This window comes from Epinephelus lanceolatus, chromosome 14, assembly GCF_041903045.1.
Source record: "Epinephelus lanceolatus isolate andai-2023 chromosome 14, ASM4190304v1, whole genome shotgun sequence".
NCBI classification, from domain to species: domain Eukaryota; kingdom Metazoa; phylum Chordata; class Actinopteri; order Perciformes; family Serranidae; genus Epinephelus; species Epinephelus lanceolatus.
In genome coordinates this window covers 27,344,808-27,367,917 of record NC_135747.1, presented here as the reverse complement: position 1 = coordinate 27,367,917, position 23,110 = coordinate 27,344,808, and the positions used below count along the sequence as shown (strand labels likewise).

The following is a 23,110-nucleotide window of genomic DNA, read 5'->3' as shown; positions in this document are numbered from 1 at the left end:
TTGTGCGTTCTTAGTGTTTTTGGTTATATGACTATGTGATTGTTTTAGTAATAGTACTTATGTGTTGTTTTTGCTAATGTGCCTTGCTCTGTGCTTTTGTCGATGGTTATATGCTTGCTCTGTGCTTACGTGCCCTTCAATGGACATGCCATCAATCCACTTTTATCTGTGCTGATGTGCTTTCGTATGTTATTTTAATGTCCTTTTCTTATATATAGCAGAGAAAGAAAAAGACTCGCAACACTGTAGCTGCTCCCAATAAAAAAATATATATACATTATTTTATCATCATAATATAAAAGGACAATTATACTATGATGATAGAATAAAGTATATATATTTTTTTATTGGGAGCAGCTACAGTGTTGCGAGTCTTTTTCTTTCTTCCTTTTCTTTTATATATATACACATACACCCTCAACCTGCCAGGGGCTGCAGATGAAAATTAGCTTATATGTCTAAATATAGCACATTTATGTGACTTAAGTAATCGAGGTAATTAATGTGCACTGTCCCTTTCTAAATGAAATAAACATAAATATCAATAATGTTCTAAGTGTAAAAAATAAGATGGAATCAGGAGATGGTTAGCTTAGCTTAGCATTAGTGTTGCAAAAATATTGATTTGCCAGTACATAGTGATTGACTCTGGTCATTTGAAACAGTTACAGTTCTCATTTTCTGCAGCATTGATTCACCAGTACCAGATGGGCTTTCTTGCTCTCTGTTATTGTTAATGTTTACTACATTTTGCTGTTCTCTGATAATGAGCAAGAAAAGTAGTTGTCATCATATTAAAGCCTTGTTATATTCATCTTTCTATAAAAAAAATTATGCCCTCAATGTAAATTATTGCATTGAAAATGGCATCGAATATTGATATTTCTCTAGGTATTGTATACACATTAGAAATTCCAGTATCGTGACAACACTACTTAGCATAAAGACTTGAAACCAGGGTGTCTACAGGTATGAGACACCTTCATTTAATGCTATTCAAAATCATTTTAACAGATTTTTGAACTTTTTTTTTTAATCATTTTTTTATTCAAGCATTACAGGTAAGTATAAAGATAACTTGCATATATGTAGTCCCATGCAGCGCTAGGTTTTGTGTAGGATCATAGCTATTAGACTGAGTTTGGTGAATCTACATTGTGCCAACAGGTAAGTGCAAGTATAAAGTAAAATGGCGGTGGTGGGTTTAAAGATTTGTAACATCAGAAATGTGAACTTTCATGCAGAAGAAGGAAATCATATCAAAATGTTTGTGGCAATAAAGACCTCATAAATTCAAATTTTCGACTACTTAATGACTTATAAGACCCCCTATCTATAAATTTGAATTCAAGACATTTTCAGACTTTCAGGACCTGCACACACCCTGCTTGAAACAGCCAGAAGCAGCTAGCCTGATTCTGTCCAAAGAAAATTGGCCCACACATCTAAAGCTCATTAATTAACACTTTAAAGTATATCTTGTTCATTTAATCTGTACAAAATCCAAAGTGTTAAGATGATAAGTTGCCATTTTATGGGGCCAAACTATTACTTGCTTGGCATCAATGGTTTCAATTAAGCTTCTCTTACTCTCAGCAAGAAAACAAAAAAGTATATTTCCCAAAATGTCAAACTATTCCTTTAAACCCCAAGTTGAACTGTTTAGAACAAAACTAGTTACTTTACTGACTTTTGCAATATGCATGGGTGAGTTGCATTCAGTGGTCTGACATGTTCTGCATTTAAAGATTTCCCAGTTTGTGCAGAACTGATTTACTCAACAGGATTTGGTTGGAGTTCAGCGTGCTGTTCTCTGATAGTGCTTATGCAGTGTCAGTGCTGAATTACAACACAACTACAGTGTGCAAATTTTAGGGAGGATGATGGCTGTGTGTACAGCACTGACAGTAAAAACACCCACAAACTGACGCCACACAGAAAACCCTCTAATGCTGAAACCAAAGCCTGGCAGATCAAGCGATGGCTAAACGTGATCCAGATGTTGATGACACTTCAATTAAAAAATCAGAAGGTCATCAAATGCTCCTACAGAGCTCCGGTGCCTGACCTGAGCGGTTCAAGGCCACTGTAGCTTGTCTCCTGGGCTGACATTGACAAAGAGAGGTCTACAAAGGGCGTCTAGCCCAAACTATGAAGATCGATGGACTGCTCCATAATCACGTACAGACAGTGGACCTGACTTGGCTGCTGTAATGGAGTGGATTGATTATCAATCAATCTATATTTTACTTGGATAAGCTCTAGGGCACTAACTAATGGGACTTTTCCAAGTTGACTGGTTAGATTAGCCGATCAATAAGTTTGTCTATGCAAATGAATGAGGGCCACTGTGTGTGTAGCTTTTTGAGACATGCTCATAGGAACATAACCATCGCAGGAGAGGATTCTTTGTGACTCGGCGAGGACAATGAGGAGAAAAAACCACCATCTCCTCCCTGATGTAGAGACACATGGACAGTCTGTCTTTTTCCCATAAACTCAAAAAAACTTGATGGGGATAGAGAGTGTACAGCCAAGTTGCTATAGCAACAAAGGCAGAGCGAGCCTGTGTGAGTAAGAGTGTGTTTCATGGCGGCAAAGCCCAGCGTGATAGGGGGGTGTATCAGGGGAGCGGAAGGTAGGCAGGAGGGAGAGATCACCACGGGGGCTGGCAGATAGAAGCAGAGAAAAGTCAGAGAAAATTCAGCGGCTGGGGAGTCAGAGTGAGCCTGTGTGTGTGTGTGTGTGTGTGTGTGTGTGTGTGTGTGTGTAGGGTGGTCTGAGCTTTGATGAGTTAGCTGTCTGCAGTCAGGAGCTCGCATTTGTCATGTGAACTCGCGGCCAGTGGCAGATGGATGAGGGAAGACCCTCCATCATTGTCTATATCTGTTCCCGTCTAGCTTTGTCAGCACAGTCCCTGCTCCCCTTTCTCTGTGTGTCTTTCTGTATTTCTCTGGCACCTTTCCCTGCCTCTCCCTCTGTCACTCTGTGTCTGCGCCTCCGCCACGTTCGTCTCTGTGTGCTTCCAACTCTCCTGTGCCTTCATCTCCATTATTCGATGCTCCTGTTTTGACCTTCTCCTTCCACTTTGGGAGACGAGTGTCCCAGTTGCAATCCACCATTAGGCCTGTGGGTGTACTTTACCTTCTCACACACACAGAACACCTTCTGTTTGACGCCACATGAGATATTAACCATTCACATTATCCCTATATTTACTTTTTCCTCACTCTTTCTCACGCTTATTTTTTCTCTTTTCTGAAAGGGTTTTGACAGCATGAAAAAGAGCCACTGTATATCATTAAATCAAACTGTAATGGAGCTCATGATAAAATGTGAAATGTCAAAGTTACTTCTCTGTCTTTCTTTCACTGTGCAACGCAAAACAAATGAGAGGCGCACAGAGCCTTACCATTTTCCTCTAGGTATTTTCGGAGGATATAGCTGGTCTCAGTTCCCTCGGAGGCATAGTCCAGAGGAATGTTTCCGTTGACATCCTGCAGCAGAACATTCACCCCGGCCTTCCGCACGCAGGGCCGCAGAAAGCAGAGAAGACACAAACAGACTGAATTTTAGCCAGGGCCATTCATCAGACTTGAATCAATGATAAAGTGGGCACAATTATCTCGGCTTCCCAGAGGCGTATACCTGAGCAGAACCATGGAGACATTAACAGACAATACAGTGAATTAAAGAACTCATTAAATAACTGCCTGGGGGGGCAGGAGCAGTGAGGAGCGAGGGCGTTGGTTACCGTTACCTGGGTTCATCAGGGTGAGCGTGTGACAAGATTAATGTGTGTTTACTCAACAAGGACCCTGCCGGAGCAGTCTTCGGTTATAGCATGAGCTAACACGGGAGGCCTTCCCCTCGGGCTCTGTTAATGACTGTTACAGTGACGACAGCGCAGTCGTTGGTCACAATATGGTTATGATTGATTGCTTCTCTTTGGAGGAACTCGTTTGCGATGCAAGAAAGAAAATATTTTTAATGCTTCACCAGCAGAGCAGGAATGTGTGAAAGCCATGTGAACTGTACTCATGTGGACTTTCCCTCTGTTCTCCTTTTTATCATCCACTCTTCAGAGTTGGGCACTAAACGTAACATCCATCCTTTCAAGTGGCAATTGTGAGCATCCAGCTATAAATCGCTTCCTGTTGTTTGACTTAACCATAAAAGACAAGCCGGTGTAACGATCGTAGCTGGACCAGGTCTGATAACAGGGACATGGGACTCTAAGTGAGGATCCTTATTGAATATTTACAGCTAATAGAATTCTAACGACCAAGTTGCGGTGCAGCAAAGAGATTTATGACCCAGACAGAGAGGGGAAGGGGTGGGGAAAGGAGAAAAAATGAGAGTAAGAGTACAGAAAATGCGAGGAGAGAGCCAGCTGACAGAGCAACACAAGAGCTGTTAACCTTAGTGCACTAAAAAGCGAGCAGCAAAACCACAAGGACGCCGTGTCTGAACCCCTCAGTGCAACCTTGCAAATCTTAATTGATTTATAAATCACAGTTTTTTTCAATTATGAAAAATGTTTTGCAGATATCTAGAGGAAACCTTCTTCATTCAAGAAATACAGAGCAATTACAGTGCGATAAAGGCAGCACAATGCTGTCAATTACAGTTATCAGAGGATACGTTCTGGTGAGCGTTGCGGTTTTTATTGTGCACCCATCCGTGTCGTCTGGTGGGAGCTGTTTTCGCTTACTTATGAGGGTTAGTTAGGGGTTAACAATGGGAATTAATTAACATTAAGAACTATCAGCTGCTGCTTCGTGACTATTCATGAGAAAATAAGAAACCTTATCGCAACATGAAGCGCAGCTTGAAGAGCAAGAGATGAGATGAGTGAGTCAGAGAGTGCATATTATTATGCCCCCCTCACCCGCCCTCCGCCCACCTCTACACCCACAAACATACACACACACACACACACTCCTCCCCCCCCTCTGTCCCATTTCTCCTAATGTTGAATTTGGACTGCTCCATCTATTTTCCTTAGATTTGTGCTTCGCCCCCAAACAGTAATCAACTTCCTCATAAACCTGACAGCTCCACTCAAGGTGCCTCTGTTAACGCGCCAGTGTGTGTTAGTGTGCATGGTTGTGCCTGAGTGTGCTAACCCAGACAATTCACTTCAAGGTCCAGTAAAAGTCAACAGGGGTCTTGCTGGATGAAGTTATCAGCTGACAGATATATCTTGCTCTGTCTGACCGGAGGCCACTCTCACCACTGACCGCCTCCTACAGCTGCATACACACAGCTGGACAAACCTTGAACAGGATGTCTACAGGTATCAGAAACTTAAATTTAATACTTTTTAAGACCTTTAAAAACAAATAAATAAATAAGATTGATTTTAAGACAAATATTGGTTTCTTATTCAAGCATTGCAGGTAAATACTAGGACTGGGCGATATATCATGAAAATTATATCACAATATTTTTAGATTTTATCTCGAAACACGATATCAAAATCAATGTTGGTTTTTTTAGAAAATATATTTCAATGATACAATGATATTTTGGATCAATAATCATCAATAATGTGGATATAATGACTAAGTGGGTTAAGGTAAGCGTTAAAAAAAAAAGAAAAGTCTAGAAAGTTGATAAATTTTTGTCACTTTACTGTAATGTAGCCCTTAAAGCAGCTGTGCGGAACTTTCCGTTTTTGTTGATCATAGTGCCCCTTTTAGTCGAAGCGGTATGACACCCACAGCCTGGTGTCGTAAAATTCCGACTGCAGCTGGCAATTACCGCATGCATTTGTTTTAGAGAGCGAGAGGAAAATTATGTTCTGGTGTAGCTCTGAATTTCTTATAAACTGAGGACAACTGCCTGCTGTATATTTGTGTTCATGGTCACAGTCGCAGATAATTTTGTGGCGTTTGTTGTAACGTTACTAGACAAAAGCAGTTCATATCAGCTAACGTTTAATTGTTTGCAAAAGCAAAAGCCAACCTCAGCTCTTGTTTGGTGTTTCACCTTACTATGTTTATGTTCTTTTCGGTCCTATGTCTCTTAAATGTCTGCTGGTTATGGCCCAGCAGCTGGTTGCCACCTTTTTATAAGCCCCAGCTTCACCTGAGCACTGTGGGTGTACACGCCTATAAATATCCCAGAACACAGAAATATAGTCAGAGTGCAGAGTCAGATAAATACACTGCCACACAGTTCTAGTGGGTCATAGGAGGTCACTGAGAGGGATAACTTCTGTATGAGTCTGTACATTGTTATTTAGGATAATCCTGCATAGTATATCTTTAAGGACCTGCAGACACCTTGCTGAAATGTATCAGGTGCTTTGAGAATTGTTCTACTAAAATACAAAATGAATGGACAGGGTGCCCACTAGCTCACCTGGTAGAGCAGGCGCCCCATGTACAAAGGCTGTGTCCTTCCTCTTCCAACCCTTAGCCCCCTTGCTGCATGTCATTCCCACCCATCTCCCCTTCCACACCACAACTCTCCTATCAAATAATGGCAAAAAGGCCTTAAAAAAAAGAATAAAAACAGAATGAAATGTGGTCACATTTTACACCAGGACTCCTGCGACAGACTGTAAGTCTTATAATAACTGGACCCTTCAATAAATCAAGGAAGTAAACAACATAACAATGAGTTTTGTAAAAAAAAAAAAAAATCATGTGAAAATGCTAGACTGGCCTATCAGAGCCCAGTTTTACACAATGTGACTACAATAAAAACCTATCACTACAGAAATAATTGATCTGAAGTTCTCTTAATAACGCACAAAAACCCAAGACCAGCAGACACAGATTATATGAAGGAAGTATGACGTGTCAGCCACTGATCCAGGGACATTAATCATGTGTCTGAGCTCACATGATAAGTGCTGACAGATATAAACGAGTCTGCGCTGCCTGGCAGCCACGCAGGCTGCGAGGGGTTAACAAGTTGACTTCTGACCTCCCGACACGCTCCCTGCCACAATATGATGAATTCACCTCTGATGTCCCCGAGATGGAAATCTGCTTATACTACACAGCCCGTGGTTCATAATGGCAGTTGTTACACACAGTGACTGCCAGAGAATCAATAACAACTAGCAGATATGTGCTAAAAGCTTTCCCCGGGGCAGTCGCACTGTCACAGAGCGTTCCCATGAGATTCTGTTTTTCTTTAGATCTGTTAAGAAATATATTATTTGACTGTCCTTTTAAAAATTGCATGTGTTGGTACAACATAATGCCAAAGCTTTCTCTTATTAATTATTAGCACATTCATACTGAGCATTCTACTATTTAGATTTTCTGGGCTCTATTAAAAAAATGTAACCCAGTGTCAAGGAGCTCTCAAACTTGATTATCAAATAGCTGTAACAAACGTACCAGAAGCAATTGAGCAATGGCCTTATTATTCTCTACTGACTGCACACAACATCTGCTCGGCTGCAATCCACCATGCTGCAGTGTTGCGATGTGTTGCAGACAACAGAGGCTGCCGGAAAAACTGTAATAATCATCTTTTTCTAAATCACCATGAAGCGTTTTTGTCCGCACTTCCTGTTATTGCGCATTGAGAATCTAAAGCTGAGGACAATTCTTCACCACGACATAAAAGATCTGCTCAACAAATAGAGGATTTTGTTACACCTGGTTAATAAAATGCATTTAAATTAAAACATGAACATATTGAAATAAAAATCTTGCATCCATGTGAAGGTTTGTACATATCACAGACCACAGGAATGTGCAACAACTGCTTAACAAACCACTGTCATGTTTAGGGGAGGGAGGGAGGGCGACATTATCAACAGAAAACTCCCCCAAAATTCAACTGGTGTGAAGTGGAGTTCAGTGCAGCTGGGGGGCTCGCTGTTAATCGTTTGACTTCAAAGCAGTCGGAGTTCAGACGTTTTAAATTCATCATTTACAAGCACGGAAAGTAGGTCACTTCTACAACTGTAACCCCACTGGGTTTTTGAACTGTAAGATGAGAAATAGCATTTTGGAACAGAACCTGTCTCCCAGGGATCAAATGATTGCATTGCTACATCTTCCCTGTGCAAGTTTAGAGACTAAAGCGAGTATCTTGCAGAGAAGTACGATATGAAGGAGAAGAAAAGAAACAATTTAAAAAAAAAAGAAAATCAGATGAAGTGCATCGGTGGTAAACAGTTTAAGGCAGCAGACTCATTTTTATGTTCTTCCAGAGTCCGTATTTTCAACACCATGAACTTTCTCTCAAGGAGACAGTGAAGCGGAATTAGGGCAAGTCTGCAATTAACTGAGAGAGTTTCATAAGGAACGAAATTAGGAAGACATAATTGAGGCACTAGAAAAAGTAAAATTTGATAAGTATCTTGTGGTTTGTGGCTTCAAATAGAAAGCCAGATAATGTGTAACACATGGAGATCAAGAGCCTCTGCTGAAGCATCGTGATGCATGTGTATGAGCCAAGTCCAACTATTCCAGACTATGTTAAAATAAATATGAAAGCTGGATTTGGTTTTGTTTGTCACCGCTGCACATTACACTAACACTGTAGTATTTTTGCAGAATCACTCATGTTTTCATATGTTACGAAGCAGTCCACTGTGCCTCTGAGCAGCCCGTTAAACCTGCCAGGGTCTCATTGACCAACATTAACCAGAGCTGGAGCTCGGAATAGGTTTAGGAATGCATTTGGAAATGGGTTTGGGAATGAGACAGTTTAGAAATGGCTTACTCCCTCTCCTGCTGTTTGGAGGCAGGAGATAAGAGAATTAGCATTACTGCCAATCCGGACACAGAGCGACAATGCACCCAGACTTCTCATCAACCCCCCCCTTTCCCCGCAAGACAAGCCGGGTAACATCTCTGTCAGCAAAAAAAACCTCTCTGCTTCTCAATGAAGGAACTGGAGACAGGAAATCAAGGGCAGAGAAGCAGAGGACGAAGGGAGGGGAAGCAGAGACAGAGATGGAGGAGTAGGACACAATAGATTAGAACATATTTAGCAGCACTATTCCTTCCTGTGCCAATCAAAGATAAAGCTGCCAGTCAAGCTCCTCTGGCGAGACCACTGTTCCACTTCTCATTAAAATGTAAACCCGTTGCATTTGGAGGGAAAGATCTCCCATTTACAGCTCTGATAAGGCAGCAGCTTGAGAACAGAACAGAATGACTGGGCACTGGCAGAGTCTGTGGTGGAGGAGATGGATGTCAAAATGAATGAATAGTGGAAAAAGGATATTGCATCTCTATCGAAAATACAGTTGGACTGAAGCTATTTTTAACCTTCGACAGGAGGGGCATCAGGCCTGCCTGCTGACTACACCAGAAAGAGGAACTCAAGTGCTTATCTTACTCTGAAGAGAAAAAAATACTTCATGCAAATGTGCATCATTTTGCAAATTAATATATTTCGTCTCACATCTTACTTGGCCTGCCTCTTCATAACCACATAGTGTCACAATCACACAAGCTTGCACGAGGGCACACTCGCACGCAAGCAGACGTATACGCAGTCAAATAAATAAGCACTTCGTGTCAAAGTACACTGAAGCTGTGAAAGCTTTGGTGTTGCTAGAGTGAGCTGGAAAAAATGAACTTTTCACAGTGTTGAATGAGTTTTTGTTGAATTTCTTAGAAATTTTCTGTGTCTCTCATTCTTTACCCCCTGCTCTCTTCCAACAGGGCTGAGTTTTGTGTAAATATGACCTCATTTACTAGAGACTAGCTCTGTCTTGGTGGTGAAAGGGAGACATTTAGTTACTGCCTCCCAGGGAGCAGTATTAAATCTCTCTCTCTCTCTCTCTCTCTCTCTCTCTCTCTCATGGTATTGCCTATCATGAAAGCATACTCGCTGCATAAATTGCATTTGGCGTATCTATATCACACCCTGCTCTACAAACTAGAAAGCCTGCATGAATCTTGGTGTATTTGCATGCATTTAATTTCTCTCGAAGCAAACATACACATGAACCAACAGTCACGCAGTCACTACAGGCTGACAGATCCACTCTGCCTGGCAGCTCTTCAAACACATCCATTCCTCCCAGGATCGTCTCTTTCCTGCCCCGCAGACTGAAAGTCAGCAATCGCTCAGGAACTAATCAGCAGAACCCGGCTGTACTGGATTCTATGGAGCTCCAGACTGCAGTTAACCCTCACTGGGTCTAATCAACACCAGCAGAACACACCCGGCCCACTGAGTGACTGGGCTGAGGATATGCATGCCCTCCCCTGCAGCTGGCCCTGCTCTCGTTATGGACCTAATCAGTACAACTGCAGCTCTTGTCAAGACAGACCCGACAAGAGCTGGAAATATCCTCCACAGAGCTCGCTCTCTCTTTGATTTCATGCTAATGCCCAAATTATAAATATTCCCATTTTCGGTGATTCAGCTGGGTGTGTGAGAGAATGGAAAGACGTGTTTCAGACCCTCTGTAATCCAAAACCCCTCATCAATGAGGGACGCTCCACTTGGACAGAAAAATCTGGATGACTAATGTGAATACAGCCAGTGGTACAAAGCTGATTCGAAACAGGAGTTAGTATGCCGACCCATTCCAAAACACTAATCTAATTTGTAGCCAACATGCTTGGAATTGCAAGGCTCAACAAGAAAATGACTAAATTACAAAATGTCCATGCATGCATGTGTGTGTGTGTGTGTGTATATATTTGCAGGTGTGTTTCTTACCAGCAACAGTAGCAGCACCACATCCGCATGGTCACACACACACGCTACATGCAGGGCCGTCCACAGGTCTTCGTCCTGCAGGTTGACGTTCAGGCCTCGCTCAATCAGAAGTTCTGCCGCGAACACGTTGTCATGGCGAGCGCACTGCAGAATGCAAGCACAGGAGATTTCCTTATAATCAGTTTGCAGAACAGTACATGTCCTGAAGCATTGCTTACTACTAACAGCACACATGAGTGGTTCAGCTCATAATAAGTCATGTATGTGAAAAAATGTAATGTGCAGCAATTGTAACATTACATTCTTGTATTCCCACAGGGGTAACACGTTAGCCAGAATTAGCAAAATGCTAATGATAAAGGCATGGAGAATGATTATATATTGACTCCAACATGTCATCCTTCCTGATATTCCTCAGCCATTCGTAGTACAATGTGCACACCCTGCCAGTACTTTTTCTTTATTTTGTTGTGACACACACACACACAGGGGCTACTTTTCAAATTAAACAATCATCATCTATACTCAGTCAAAAAGCTTTTTCTTACTGAATAATGAAAAGCAAGATTTAGGTAAAGTATGGAATAGGGAATGTAGCAGTTTTGGTTGGGTTGAAAGGTCTTCACGTGTCCAAAATGATACACTCAAACCCGGGAAATTCTTTTTGAGATCTGATTGGATCTGATATTAGATTCATACACCCAACCTGTTTTTGGCCAAGATGTTACAGACCCAACCCTGTCGATGCCCAAGAGCCAGGTCTTAGGTCTCTCTCAGGTCTATTTTATGGACTGGACATTCATGCATTCATTTTCTGTATCGCTTATCCTGTTGGGGGTCATGGGGGGCTGGAGCCTATCCCAGCTGACATTGGGCGAGAGGTCGCCAGACTATCACAGGGCTGACACATAGAGAGACAACCATTCACACTCACGTTCACACCCACGGTCAATTTAGAGTCACCAATTACCTTGCATGTCTTTGGACTGTGGGAGGAAGCTAATGTACCCGGAGAAAACCCACACTGACATGGGGAGAACATGCAAATTCCACACAGAAGGGTTCAAACCAGGGACCCTCTTACTGTGAGGCAAAAATGGTAACCACTGCTCCACCATGCTGCCTGTTGTTGTGATGTGAGCTGTTGCAATGCCTTAATTTCCCTGGCTCAGGGACACATAAAGTACCTGAGTTTACCGTATCCTCCTCTGATCCCCCGCTACACACACAGCATATCTAAGTTTTTCTCATGATTGGTGCTAATCATGGCTGCACTTGGGTAACACACATACTGTAATGATAAACAGACCTGGAATTAGAGGTAAAAGAGTAGGACCCCACCCCGACCCAACTGACTAAATAGGTAAAATTCATGGGTCAAGGTCTCTGGTCCTCAGGTCTGGGTAGAGCCGTGAAAACCTGTAGCTGCAGGGGATGAATGTAAGTCAGAATAATGTCCTTCATAACTGTAAAAAAAAAAGCTGCACAAATGAGTGTGTGTGTATCTTACCAGGTGTAGCAAGGATCCCCCAGAGGAAGTTGGAGTGTTGGGGTCTGCTCCCTCCTTCAGGAGACGCAACACTGCAACACAACACACATTCATATGTTAACACCTACTGTGAGTGAAGACGGGCAGGGCGCTTAGGGCATGTAGTGAAGACACATTAACACACACACACAGACAGCACAGAGACTGATCTGTGCCACTCACAGACACAACCAATATTTGTCGAGTGTCCTCTGACTGTCCTTGACACGTCAGCGTGGATCAGTGTCAAGGCTGTGTGTGTGTGTCTGGTGGCTCCTCGTTCCAGCAGCAGGTCAGAGAGCCTCTGGGTTACACACACTCACATCACACACTGTAAGCTCCAGTGAGCCACACAACACACTCACACACTGACACAGATTTACGGAAGAAAACACAAACCACTACAAACAAGTTCACGCAGTCAGCCATAAACAAACGAGCAGAGAGTCGAAGGCTAAGCAAGGTCGCAGCGATTTTACTATACCACTGATATATTATTTATTCGGCATGCACAAAAAGTGAATGAGGACACTCAGCAGGAAACAGAGAGAGAGATAGTGTGTGTGTGTGTGTGTGTGTGTGTGTGTGTGTGTGTGTGTGTTAACTGGGATGTGTGACAGATACGGAGAGCAGGATGGACAAACAAGTGAGGGGAGCGAGGGGAGAGAGAGGTGGAGCGCTGTGGTTTGGACATATGTGACTTCACTGACACTGACAGCACTGGATGGTATACTGACTAAACCCTGGAAGACCTTCTACCAGCAAAACAGCCACCACTGTCACGCAACCCCACCACACACACACACACACACACACATACACACACATACACCGATGTCTTTAAGCAAAGCAAATGGCTCTGAGAACAGTTACCATGGTAATCACAGTGGTGATAATTCCAGCCACTTAACACTGTTGATGACCCCCATGAGGTCATTTCACTTAAAGGGTCATTATATAGACAGACATGCTTAAATAAACTCACCCACACACACACACACACAGACACACTGGTTAAGAATCCTGTGCTCATCTGAACACACAACCACTACTGATAAATATCCATATAAGAAGACCATTTTAATTTTAAGTGGTGCCATACTGTTTACTCCACACAGGGGATAAATATAACAGCAGTGCACATAATAGTATGCAATACAACTAAAACACAATATGGCCGATAAAACTGCATATGCAGTATTTAAATCTCCTTTGACTCAGTCTCAACGGTAATTGATCGTGTATCTCTCTATCTGTGACTCGCTAACCTTCATTAACAAGCTACAGCTTTTACACTGATGTCTCCCCCACAGATCAAATGCCAAACTCTCTGCTTCTGTCAGATCCTACAAATGTTTAATCACGACTGCAAGCATGAGCATGAAATGGTTTCTAAGTTACATCTGCAGCAGGTAAAACTAATGAAGTCTTACATAAAAACTCTGCAAGAAATACGATGTAATACTGATCTTAGAAAGTTGGTTAAACATGATCATACACTTCAAGAGCACCGCAAACTATAGCCTCTAGAACATGTATGTAGCCTATAGCTAGATGAAGTTATGTGTTTTAATCATAACAAAAAATGTATTCATCATGTAAATGCAAATAAATGGAGTGACGTCTGCGAGTTAGTTCAGGCAGTCAGCTCGAGCTGCATTGATTCATACACACACACGTCATACGTCACTCTCCATTTGTCTTCTACGAAAGACACCCTCCCAATGTGGCAGTCTATTTAAGCTGCAAAATCTTCCCAGCTGTCCCTCTGCCATGTGTATGCCGCCGCTGCCCTGCATCAGTATTGCTGCTTGCTTGTTCAGCCACACCTCAGCCTCAGCATCCATCTACAGGCTCCGGCTTTACGTCTGGAACCTCCCGTCTACAACGGGCTTGAGTCGCGTCCTTGTTAAGGACTTGACTCAGATTGCGGAGTTACTCTCTTATCCTGAAGCCCCCTTAAGGAATCTGATCCCGTTTGATTCTGCAGTGGGAACCTCTTGCGACCGCATGACTTTGCTGACGTTGACTCCTGCAGGATTCGAATCCTTCCACATTGATCTGTGCGGAGTGATGAGGCCATGGTCTAGATGCCAAAATTTAACTATGTTCTGCTGATTAAATAAAGATTTAAAACATTAGTTGTCTGACTGAACTAGTATTGCCAGTGACATAAGTTTGTAAGTAAACAGTTGTATGCTATCCCATTTAAGGGTCAACCCCTATGTCCTTGGGCTGATGTCATCTGTTCCCTTTGTTAAGTGTGGCCTATAAAAAGCTTTTATTTTAAGAGTTGAAACAATTAATTAGTTGACCAAAAGAATATTAATCAGCGCATTTTAATAATCAATTATTTCTTAATTAGGAGGACAAAATTCCAAATATTTGTTGGTTTAACATTTTCAAATGTGAGGGCATGCTTTTTTTCATAGGACAGTCCAGAGGTCGGCAACCTTCAATATCAAAAGAGCCGTTTTTGGCCAAAAAAAATAAAAAAAATAAAAAAATAAAAAAATCTATCTGGACCCACAATATATATTTGTGGCTTATAATGATGGCAACACAGCCTATCTAATCTAAATTAGCCTATAAACATTCCTAATTGGTCTAAATGAGCATTCATTAATATGTTTTACAACAAAGCAGCTACACTGCAGTGGGCTATTTGTGATTATTTGGTATTTAAACTTCACAGTGTTAGTGGTGAATCAATAGCTAGCATCACTAAGGAGACACATTTGTACAATTGGAAAGTGCAAGAATCACTTAATGGCTACTAGAATGATAAATGAAAATTAAAATGGTAAAAAATAACATTGATTTCCATATAATTTTTTGTCAAAGCCACAGGGAGCCACTGGAGAAGAGCCGCATGTGGCTCCTAAGCCAAAGGTTGCCGACTCCTGAGATAGTCAATTTACACCCTTTTTCCATTGTCACTCTTGGCCATGCCGCAACAATTTGTGTTTCCAATGTCAGTTTAGACGCACCATGCCACACCAAGCCGCACCAGAGATGGACCTTCTGAGAAGTAGGTCCAAAAGCTGGAACACCCGCCCTCAAGCAGGTGGCGGTAATGAAGCCCTACTGTTTTTGTCTGAACAACAGTTTTAAAAACAGCCAAATTCTGACAAGTACTTAATATACAAAGATTTGATGAAGGCAAAGTATTAAATAATAGGCTGTAACCAGCAAATGCCTGGCATGTTTATTTAAGAAATGACTTACACGTTCATCAATTATTAATACTGTCATTAGTTAATTCTCTGTCTGTTGACTAATCAGTAAATTGACTAATCATCTGAGAAGTGCTTGTGCACATAACAAACAGGCCAAGCTCACACTGTGCACAGACATTTCCCCACTCTTCTAATGGCATTCAGTGCTTAATGGCCTTTAAATGGTTGATGAGAAACAAACTGGCCAACCTTTCAGTCAATCAGCACAATTACCTCCTGCCTCCACAACATACAGTCGGGGCTCAAACTGTAAACCACCAATTAAGGTTCATCTAGCACTGAAGTCGTTACCAGGGAATAGACAATGTTCTTGCTTTCCTGTCCATCAAACAGTATATCACTGGGCTGCTCATTAATGTGAATGTGGACCAGCCATTTTTAAGCATGCGGGGTGTCACATGATTTGCTTCTTAACAAAAATGAACAGTTTGGTGAGTGTCAGTGGTCAGGAGAGTGTCATATGTTAGAGCCAGTTTTTCTTAGTCTTTGATATAAGAACCTACCACAGTTTTATGGCACATTATTGAATGTGTCTAAACAGAGGTCAGGAGTCAAGAGCTACATATTGACCCTCAGGCAATTAAAGAAAAAAAGATAAGCGTTTGTCTAGCGATATGGCCATTGGTAATCAATGGTGCTGTTGTACCATTGGCAGATTTGTCAAAATCAACTACTGTTCTAGTTTGTTTGTGGAGCCCAGGTATCCATTTTGTCTGTTTGCTTTGCTTAGCTTAGTGTAACTTAAAGAATAGGCTCCCTTTTTCAAGTCTGTTTTAAAATAATATTCAGGAATTCATATGAACACTGGAACAGGTTTTGCTTGATTTACCGTAAAACTTCAATTAGTAGTCCAGGGATTTTAAAAAGCAGCATTCTGTGGGACTGAAAAATTAAGCCAACGCAGGAGTGCCAAAAAAGTCCAATGGCCACTTGAGGCTGGCTCTAAAAGCGAGTCAATCCCCATAGACACCCATGTTAAAATACTCAACTGTACAGCACAAATAAACATGTTTACAGCCTAGTGCAAAAAAAAAAATAGTTGGGGTCTGCACAGCCAATTTAAAACTTCGTGACAACTGTAGGGGGTGTGTGAATTTTTATGCAACTCACTCATTCAAATTTTCGTAAGGTTTAAAATTATGCATAATAAAATGCAGTGCTGCTTAAAGTAACAGGCTTTCTGCGAGGCCTCACTACAGTCCGAGTCAGATCCACCCCTTGCCAGTTCACAGCAACCCCTCTCTTCCAAATTTGGTCACCTTGGGTCACTTTTGGCTCCAAAAATCCATGACAGCTATGGCCAAAATGCCGAACTCAAAGCTTCAAAATGGGAGTTAACAAACCAGTGGCTATGCTCATTATTTTTTTTATACTCCATGGATTTTAACCACACAGAGGGAGAGCCATATGTCAGTCAAGTCAATACAAGGATAGATACAAACGACTTTCTTGCTTTGAAGCTCTGTTGCTGCAGGAAATGGCAACTAGTCTGATTGGCTTAAGGTGAAGTCCAGCTGTGTTGATAAATACCAATGACTGCATATTAAGATAGACAGCATGACAGCTTCCCAAAACATCTAGGTGGCTGCAGTATACTGTAGGTCATAAACCCCATCCCCTCCAAATTAGCAGTGGTTTCTGTCATTTTGGGTAATTATTATCATGCTGATGTACGTTTTTCTGAATGGTTTGATTGTAATTAAAAGATATTTGATGCAATGCAAAAGGGGTTTGACGGCATATTGGTGTGCCTTCAATCAATGGCGCTGCCCAGATTGGGTCAGAAGAATGTTTGGGCCAGAACTCAATATATCGGCTCCACTTCCCAACTGCTAATGCGCAAACTCTGACTCCAAATGATGAGGATGGCAGCCGCCCTATCCGGGATATCAGGCTTCATTTTTGTACAGTGGGAAGAAGAGGAGACATGTCGTCCATCTTTATGTACAGTCTGTGATAAATACTGTAAAGCAAGGACAGCCTGCTGTGGCTTTTCTACAGTTAAATTGTAAAGTTTCATATTATTTAGAGATAAACGAGAAGAGTACCATTAAGATACATGAGGAAAATGATCTAATTAAGAGCAACATTAGAGTGCTGTTGCTTCTGTTGTAATGTAGCTGAAAGGCAGAAGGAACATTGGTCATCACGGAGATGTGTATCTTTAGAACAGCTATATGCTTGTCCCATAGCAACAGCAGTAATTTTCTCTCAATGTTAAGTCTTTATATGTCAGTTGGTATTTGATTATATGCTGATCTCAAGCACTGATCTTGGGAGAGTGTTTGTACGTGTGTGTGCGTGTGTGGTGTGTGTGTGTGTTACTCCTCTATCAGGAGGCTGCTGATAGGGGAATGGAGAGTGGGCGTGAGCAAAGTCGGCTGTCATTTTGTGGAAAATTGCAAAACAGCTGTTCGAGACATATGTGGAGTTTCCATGGCAACCAGATAGGACCTGGTAGCAAAGTGGAAAGAGGGAGAGGGGAAGAGAGGACAAGAGAGAGAGAAAAACCTAAATAAGGTATAGATTGATGGAACGACATGCGGCAGGAACTACAATTCAGCCAAACTGCAGCTCAAAGTTAATTAGTACTTTTCAGATCTCGGATGACTCACCTGCTCGCCTCGAAATCGTTACCGTCATTCAGACTGACAGATATTCTGTCCTTAACCTGTCTTTGTGTTACGCAACACCTGATTACAGCTCTCTTTGTTCAGAATATTGCAAAGTAAGTACACTTGACACGTAGAAAGAGCACTTCTCGCCTGAAAACATTTAGATATACTTTTTGCCTGCAGCAAGAAATAATATCACAAACCTCCACAGCAGGCCATGTAAGTGATACGAATAGAACTCGTTGTTGAACTTGAACTTGTTGAAGTAGATCTGATGTATGTGCAGCTGAATGAGCATGCTCTGTAGACACAGTACAAGATTATGTACTTTTCTTCAGCCGCTCTTTTTGATTCTTTGTCTCTTCTTTATCTTACTGGACCGTGATGTTCCATGAATTTAATAAAATCCCTGTAATGTATCCTCCATAACGTGCCACTTAACAGCAGTATTGCCAATTTTCTTCATCTAGCAAGCAGACATATTCTCCCCATGTACATCATCATTCCTTGACAGTCCCATATGAGATTCTGTTCAAATCCCTCACCCTTATAAATGCTCCTGTCTCTCTGGTCCTTATCACACAGTCATGGTCACGAGAGGCACCGTCTCACCTCACTGCCCCATGTTTCTGAAATGAGCTTTGACATTCTTCCATGATTTCTTTCCAGATGAAAAAAAAAAAAATACTTGTACAGTCTTCCAATAATTCTTAACTCTAAATGCAGATTATCGTGTGATGGGTTCTGTAAGATGGAATAGGCGTCTTCTGCCCACTTGTGCAGAAATTAGATGATTTCATGGATTTCAGGTGTTAAAGTCTCTGCAACAAAGCCATACATTTACAGCAAACACACCAGGGTGTTAATGCATTTTCACGAGATAACATTTGCCAAAGTATTTCAAGGACTGATCTGAAAAACCCTTGAAGAAATGCTAACTCAAAACATTGTACAAATAGCTTCAGTGATTAGGGAAATCATTATAAAACGGTATTATGGCTGCAACTAATGATTACTGTCATTATAAAATAATCATTTCGTCAATAAAATGTCAGAAAACAGTGGAACATGCCCTGTTAGATTTCTAAGAGCCCAAGGAGACGTCTTAATGTTATGTTTTATGCGACCAACAGTCCAAAAATCCAAAGCTATTCAGACTATTGTCATGTATGACAAAGAAAACCATTAATATCTCACATTTAAGGTCTTATTTATGCTTGTCAGAGTGGGACACGTGTGGAGCCTTCTGTTCACTCTGCTTTCAATTCATCTGTATTCATGGAGGTTTTCTTAAGCCCCTTTTACACTGCCAGATTTTCCGTGAATGTTGGGCCGATTTGCCGGCAAGCTGCGAGTGTTCAGATACACAGAGCAGGATTGGCGAGTTGATCTGAGGTGCCCAATTTTCTGCCTCATAGGGTAGACATATTGACCAAGGCAGCCATCCGCAGCGGGAGAGGCTGTTGAAGACTTGTGGGAGGAGCTGTTGACGATGCCATACGTGCGAGCCACTGGCAGTGGATAAACAGGAAACAGCTGATAGCAGGAATTAGCGAGCAGCTAGTAGCAAGAGGGAAACACAAACGTGACAGACACTGTAAAGATGAGCAACTGGGGAGACAAAGAATTGCGTGCCCTCCTTGCCCTCGCAAACGAAGAGGCCATTAACCGTCAGATGACGGGGACGGTGAACGGGCCGACCTACGAGAGAATTGCAGAAGGACTGACTAGCCGCGGCTTCTCTCCCATGTCACTGTTTACGTCACGCTGAGCCACACATTTTGTTACTTGCTCAGGTCCCCCATTGCCCCGAAAAAGGCGCATTCTGTATAAACCAAAGTAGGCAGGCGGCATTCTGCCGCACTCCCCAATTTTGTTTTTATACTGCCAATGCTGAAAGAAGACTGATTGGGCTTTCCTGCAAATTTGCACAATTCCTATCTAAAAAGGATACGGACAAATTGAAGCAGTACCACCGAAGATCATGGGGGCAGTTTAATGTAGTTCAAGCGAGATACAATCATGGGAGACGATGAAGACATTTAAAACTTGGCTGATCGGAAAGAATCAGTGATATAGTGAAAATAGTTCTCCATCCACATGTCACAATATATTTAATGCCGTCACAGTCTCACGCCATCTACAAGCATGATGTGATCTTGCCAAGTGGGACATGGTCCTGGATCAACATCCTACATCCTGTTCATGGACCAACTTTGTAATCAACCAATCATGGCCCTCTTGCATCATCAGTGTGCTGCTCCTGTGCTTCTTTCAAAATTCCTTTGTGCTTCTTCGGAGCTAAGCTAGCTTTCCAAATTGAGGTTAATACAATTAAACAAAATCCTCAGTAACGCTGAACAAAAGCCTTATAAGTTAAAGCAGGGTTAGCAAGTTAGCTTGCTAACTGGGCTGGCCATGCTAACAAGTGAGCTTGCAGACAGACAAGAATACTGCCGAATTAGCTTGTCCTGTCCTACTTGGCAAAATCACGCCGCGCCCATCTACAACACTGCCCCTGTTCAAAGACACACTACCACGACTCCCTCCACAGTCACCTCATTTGTTGTTGTATGAGATTTTTGACTCTGCCCTCTAGTGCCATCTATTGGATGTATTTATACCACATAAAAGATGCATAAAGTATGAGGGAAGTGAAGTTTACAATATTTGCAACGGACATAAATGTCTATACAATGTCTATACTATAATTAATATTCTTTTAATTGACTAAACAATGAATAAACTAATCCTTGCAGCTCTAAACAGTATAACTGTACAATAATAAGATTATTTTGAGCTCCAACAATGAAATCACTTGGCAGCACTGCATTGTAGTACACTGCATATTGTGTACTGTATTGTTGTACTGTAGCTGTACTGTTCTTTTCAGGCCAGCAATCATTGTATAACCTTGTGAGTATCTTAATACTGAAATGACACTCTTCCTCCGGCCTACAGACTGAGAAGGAAAATGCTGTTGCCTGTTTGTGAGCAGCAGTAGAGAGAAACACTCCAGGGATTGCAAATAAGTGAATGTGTTTTAATCCATTTTCTCTGCTGGCCATATTTAGGAAATAAGTGTCATTACACTCTTCTCTTCCCTCTTGGTTTTAATGTTAATTGAAATACTCAAACGTAGAAGGAACACATCGAAATTGAATTTAGCTTCAAACTGGGCAGGGTAGACCTCTGTGTGAAAATGAGTTCACAAAGTGCTTTTATTTTTCATGCTCTCCTACATCTTTTGCTCCCTCTCATATGAAAGATGCCCTGATGAGTCACCGAGTGAACCAAAGGTTTAATATTAGAGGCTGAGAAAAACACCACTGCCAGTGAAAAGTTTCAATATGCTGCCAGATGACGCAGTTGACATTAAAGAGATCCCACAGTATCAGGCAGAGTCTTAAGGTTTTAAATTGGATTCCAGTGAAAGATATCATGACATCTTCCTCTCCCTCCTCTGTGGGCCTAGGCCCCGTTATGTCAAAAACATGACAGGTGTTTGACGTGCCTTTAATCCCAGCATGCTCTATTGCAGAGAGATATCAATGTATTCTTCTGACATCCATATTCACCTATTTCTCCATCTCTCCTGGAGGAAGGGAACTCTGGTTTGCGTTTTCTCATCTGGGGGGATTTTAAATATATAAATATATATATCTAAAACTTAAAGTGGCTTGCAGTAATGGTGTGACATGTTTTCTCTGCTGAACAGGACACCTGGGTGTTGGATCGATGTGAGGTAGTGATGGCAAGCTGACTGATAAATAAAAGACTGGCAAAATGTCTGTTTCCCATCACAGAGAAAAAATCACCACCACTCTGAGTGGTTCACTGATTTTTAACTTCAGCTGAGATGCCATCCAGCACATCCATTACAATTTCCACTTCAACAGAGAATATGATTGCCTTTGAAAGACACACAACTTAAGAAAATATAGAGAAGGACACAGTTTAGCATATGACTTAATCTCCATGAAACTATCTTCACACTTGATTGCAAATAATGAAATTTGATCTTTATATGATCTATGATCATTTAAACATGGATCTTGGTTGAAGACTGACAACTAATGCTATGTTCAGAGCACACAATAGCAGCCCAATTTTAGCCAACCTTGCTGTCACAGGATGTCAGCTCAAATAAGGGACTGACAGTGGGTGTTGGTTGTGTCAGTTGATCATTTCACCTGTGTAGTGTGTTATAGTAGACACCTGACAGTGTCCTGGCAGAAAGAATAGCATGAGCATGACTCAGAATTTGACCAACAGGATCTAAGGGCCCACTTCATTGACATCCTAGTACTGCATATCACTAACTCATCATCTTCTCCGGAGCCTCTGTGCTTCACTGTCTTGCAGGTTACTTCAATTCGCAGCTTCGCCTGGATCGTGAGTCGATGTCACGCTGCTGTTGGGGTCCTGCCTGATGCCGACTACTACTGCTGTTATTATTGTCATACTTCTACTATTACTATACACATGTGATTATTATCGTCATACATGTACTGTCATATATTAATATATACTTATATATGCTATTAAAATACTATTATTATTATAATATCATTACTACTATTGTCATTACTGTCTGCCCTGCATCTCTCTATCTCTGTCCTGTAAAAGGGTTTTTTGGGGGAAGTTTTTCCTTATCTGATGTGAGGGTCAAAGGATGCAGGAATGTCGTATGCTATAAAGCCCTCTGAGGGAAATTGCGATTTGTGATTTTGGGCTTGGGAATCAGCCGGCATCATACACACCGCCATTGTTTGTTAACATTCTCGTTCCTGGAGGTCAGTTCCTAGCACCTCCTTCCTGATGACATCAAGCATGTTGTAAAAGACTACAAGCTTTGACTGGGCATGTGGTCCGTCACGTCTCTCAGCAAAGTCATGGCAAGATTTTATGACTCTATATCCACTTAAACTAACATAGTGACCATCGCAATGGACAAAAACATGTGTAGTCTTCCCCCCCCATCTTCCGATTGGTGGAGGACCTGCTCTATCTCCGAGCCACTTACATAACAAGAACTATGAGCACCAGTGCCACCTTGTCGCTGAATT

General features: G+C 41.8%; 1 protein-coding gene across 4 annotated transcripts in view; it reads right to left on the bottom strand.

Moving 5' to 3' along the window:
* The window catches only part of myo16 (myosin XVI), a 141,248-nt gene that overhangs the window by 81,871 nt on the left and 36,267 nt on the right, over positions 1–23,110 (bottom strand). For all 4 annotated transcript variants that reach the window (XR_004501212.2, XM_033617373.2, XM_078174548.1 and 1 more), the window contains exons 3-5: positions 12,170–12,240; positions 10,660–10,803; positions 3,413–3,521 (exon numbers count right to left, since the gene is read on the bottom strand). Coding sequence is in view for 3 of the 4 variants with exons in the window: in XM_033617373.2 (XP_033473264.1) it covers positions 3,413–3,521; positions 10,660–10,803; positions 12,170–12,240 (324 nt within the window). In the remaining variant the exon portion in view is untranslated. The remainder of the gene's footprint in view (positions 1–3,412; positions 3,522–10,659; positions 10,804–12,169; positions 12,241–23,110) is intronic.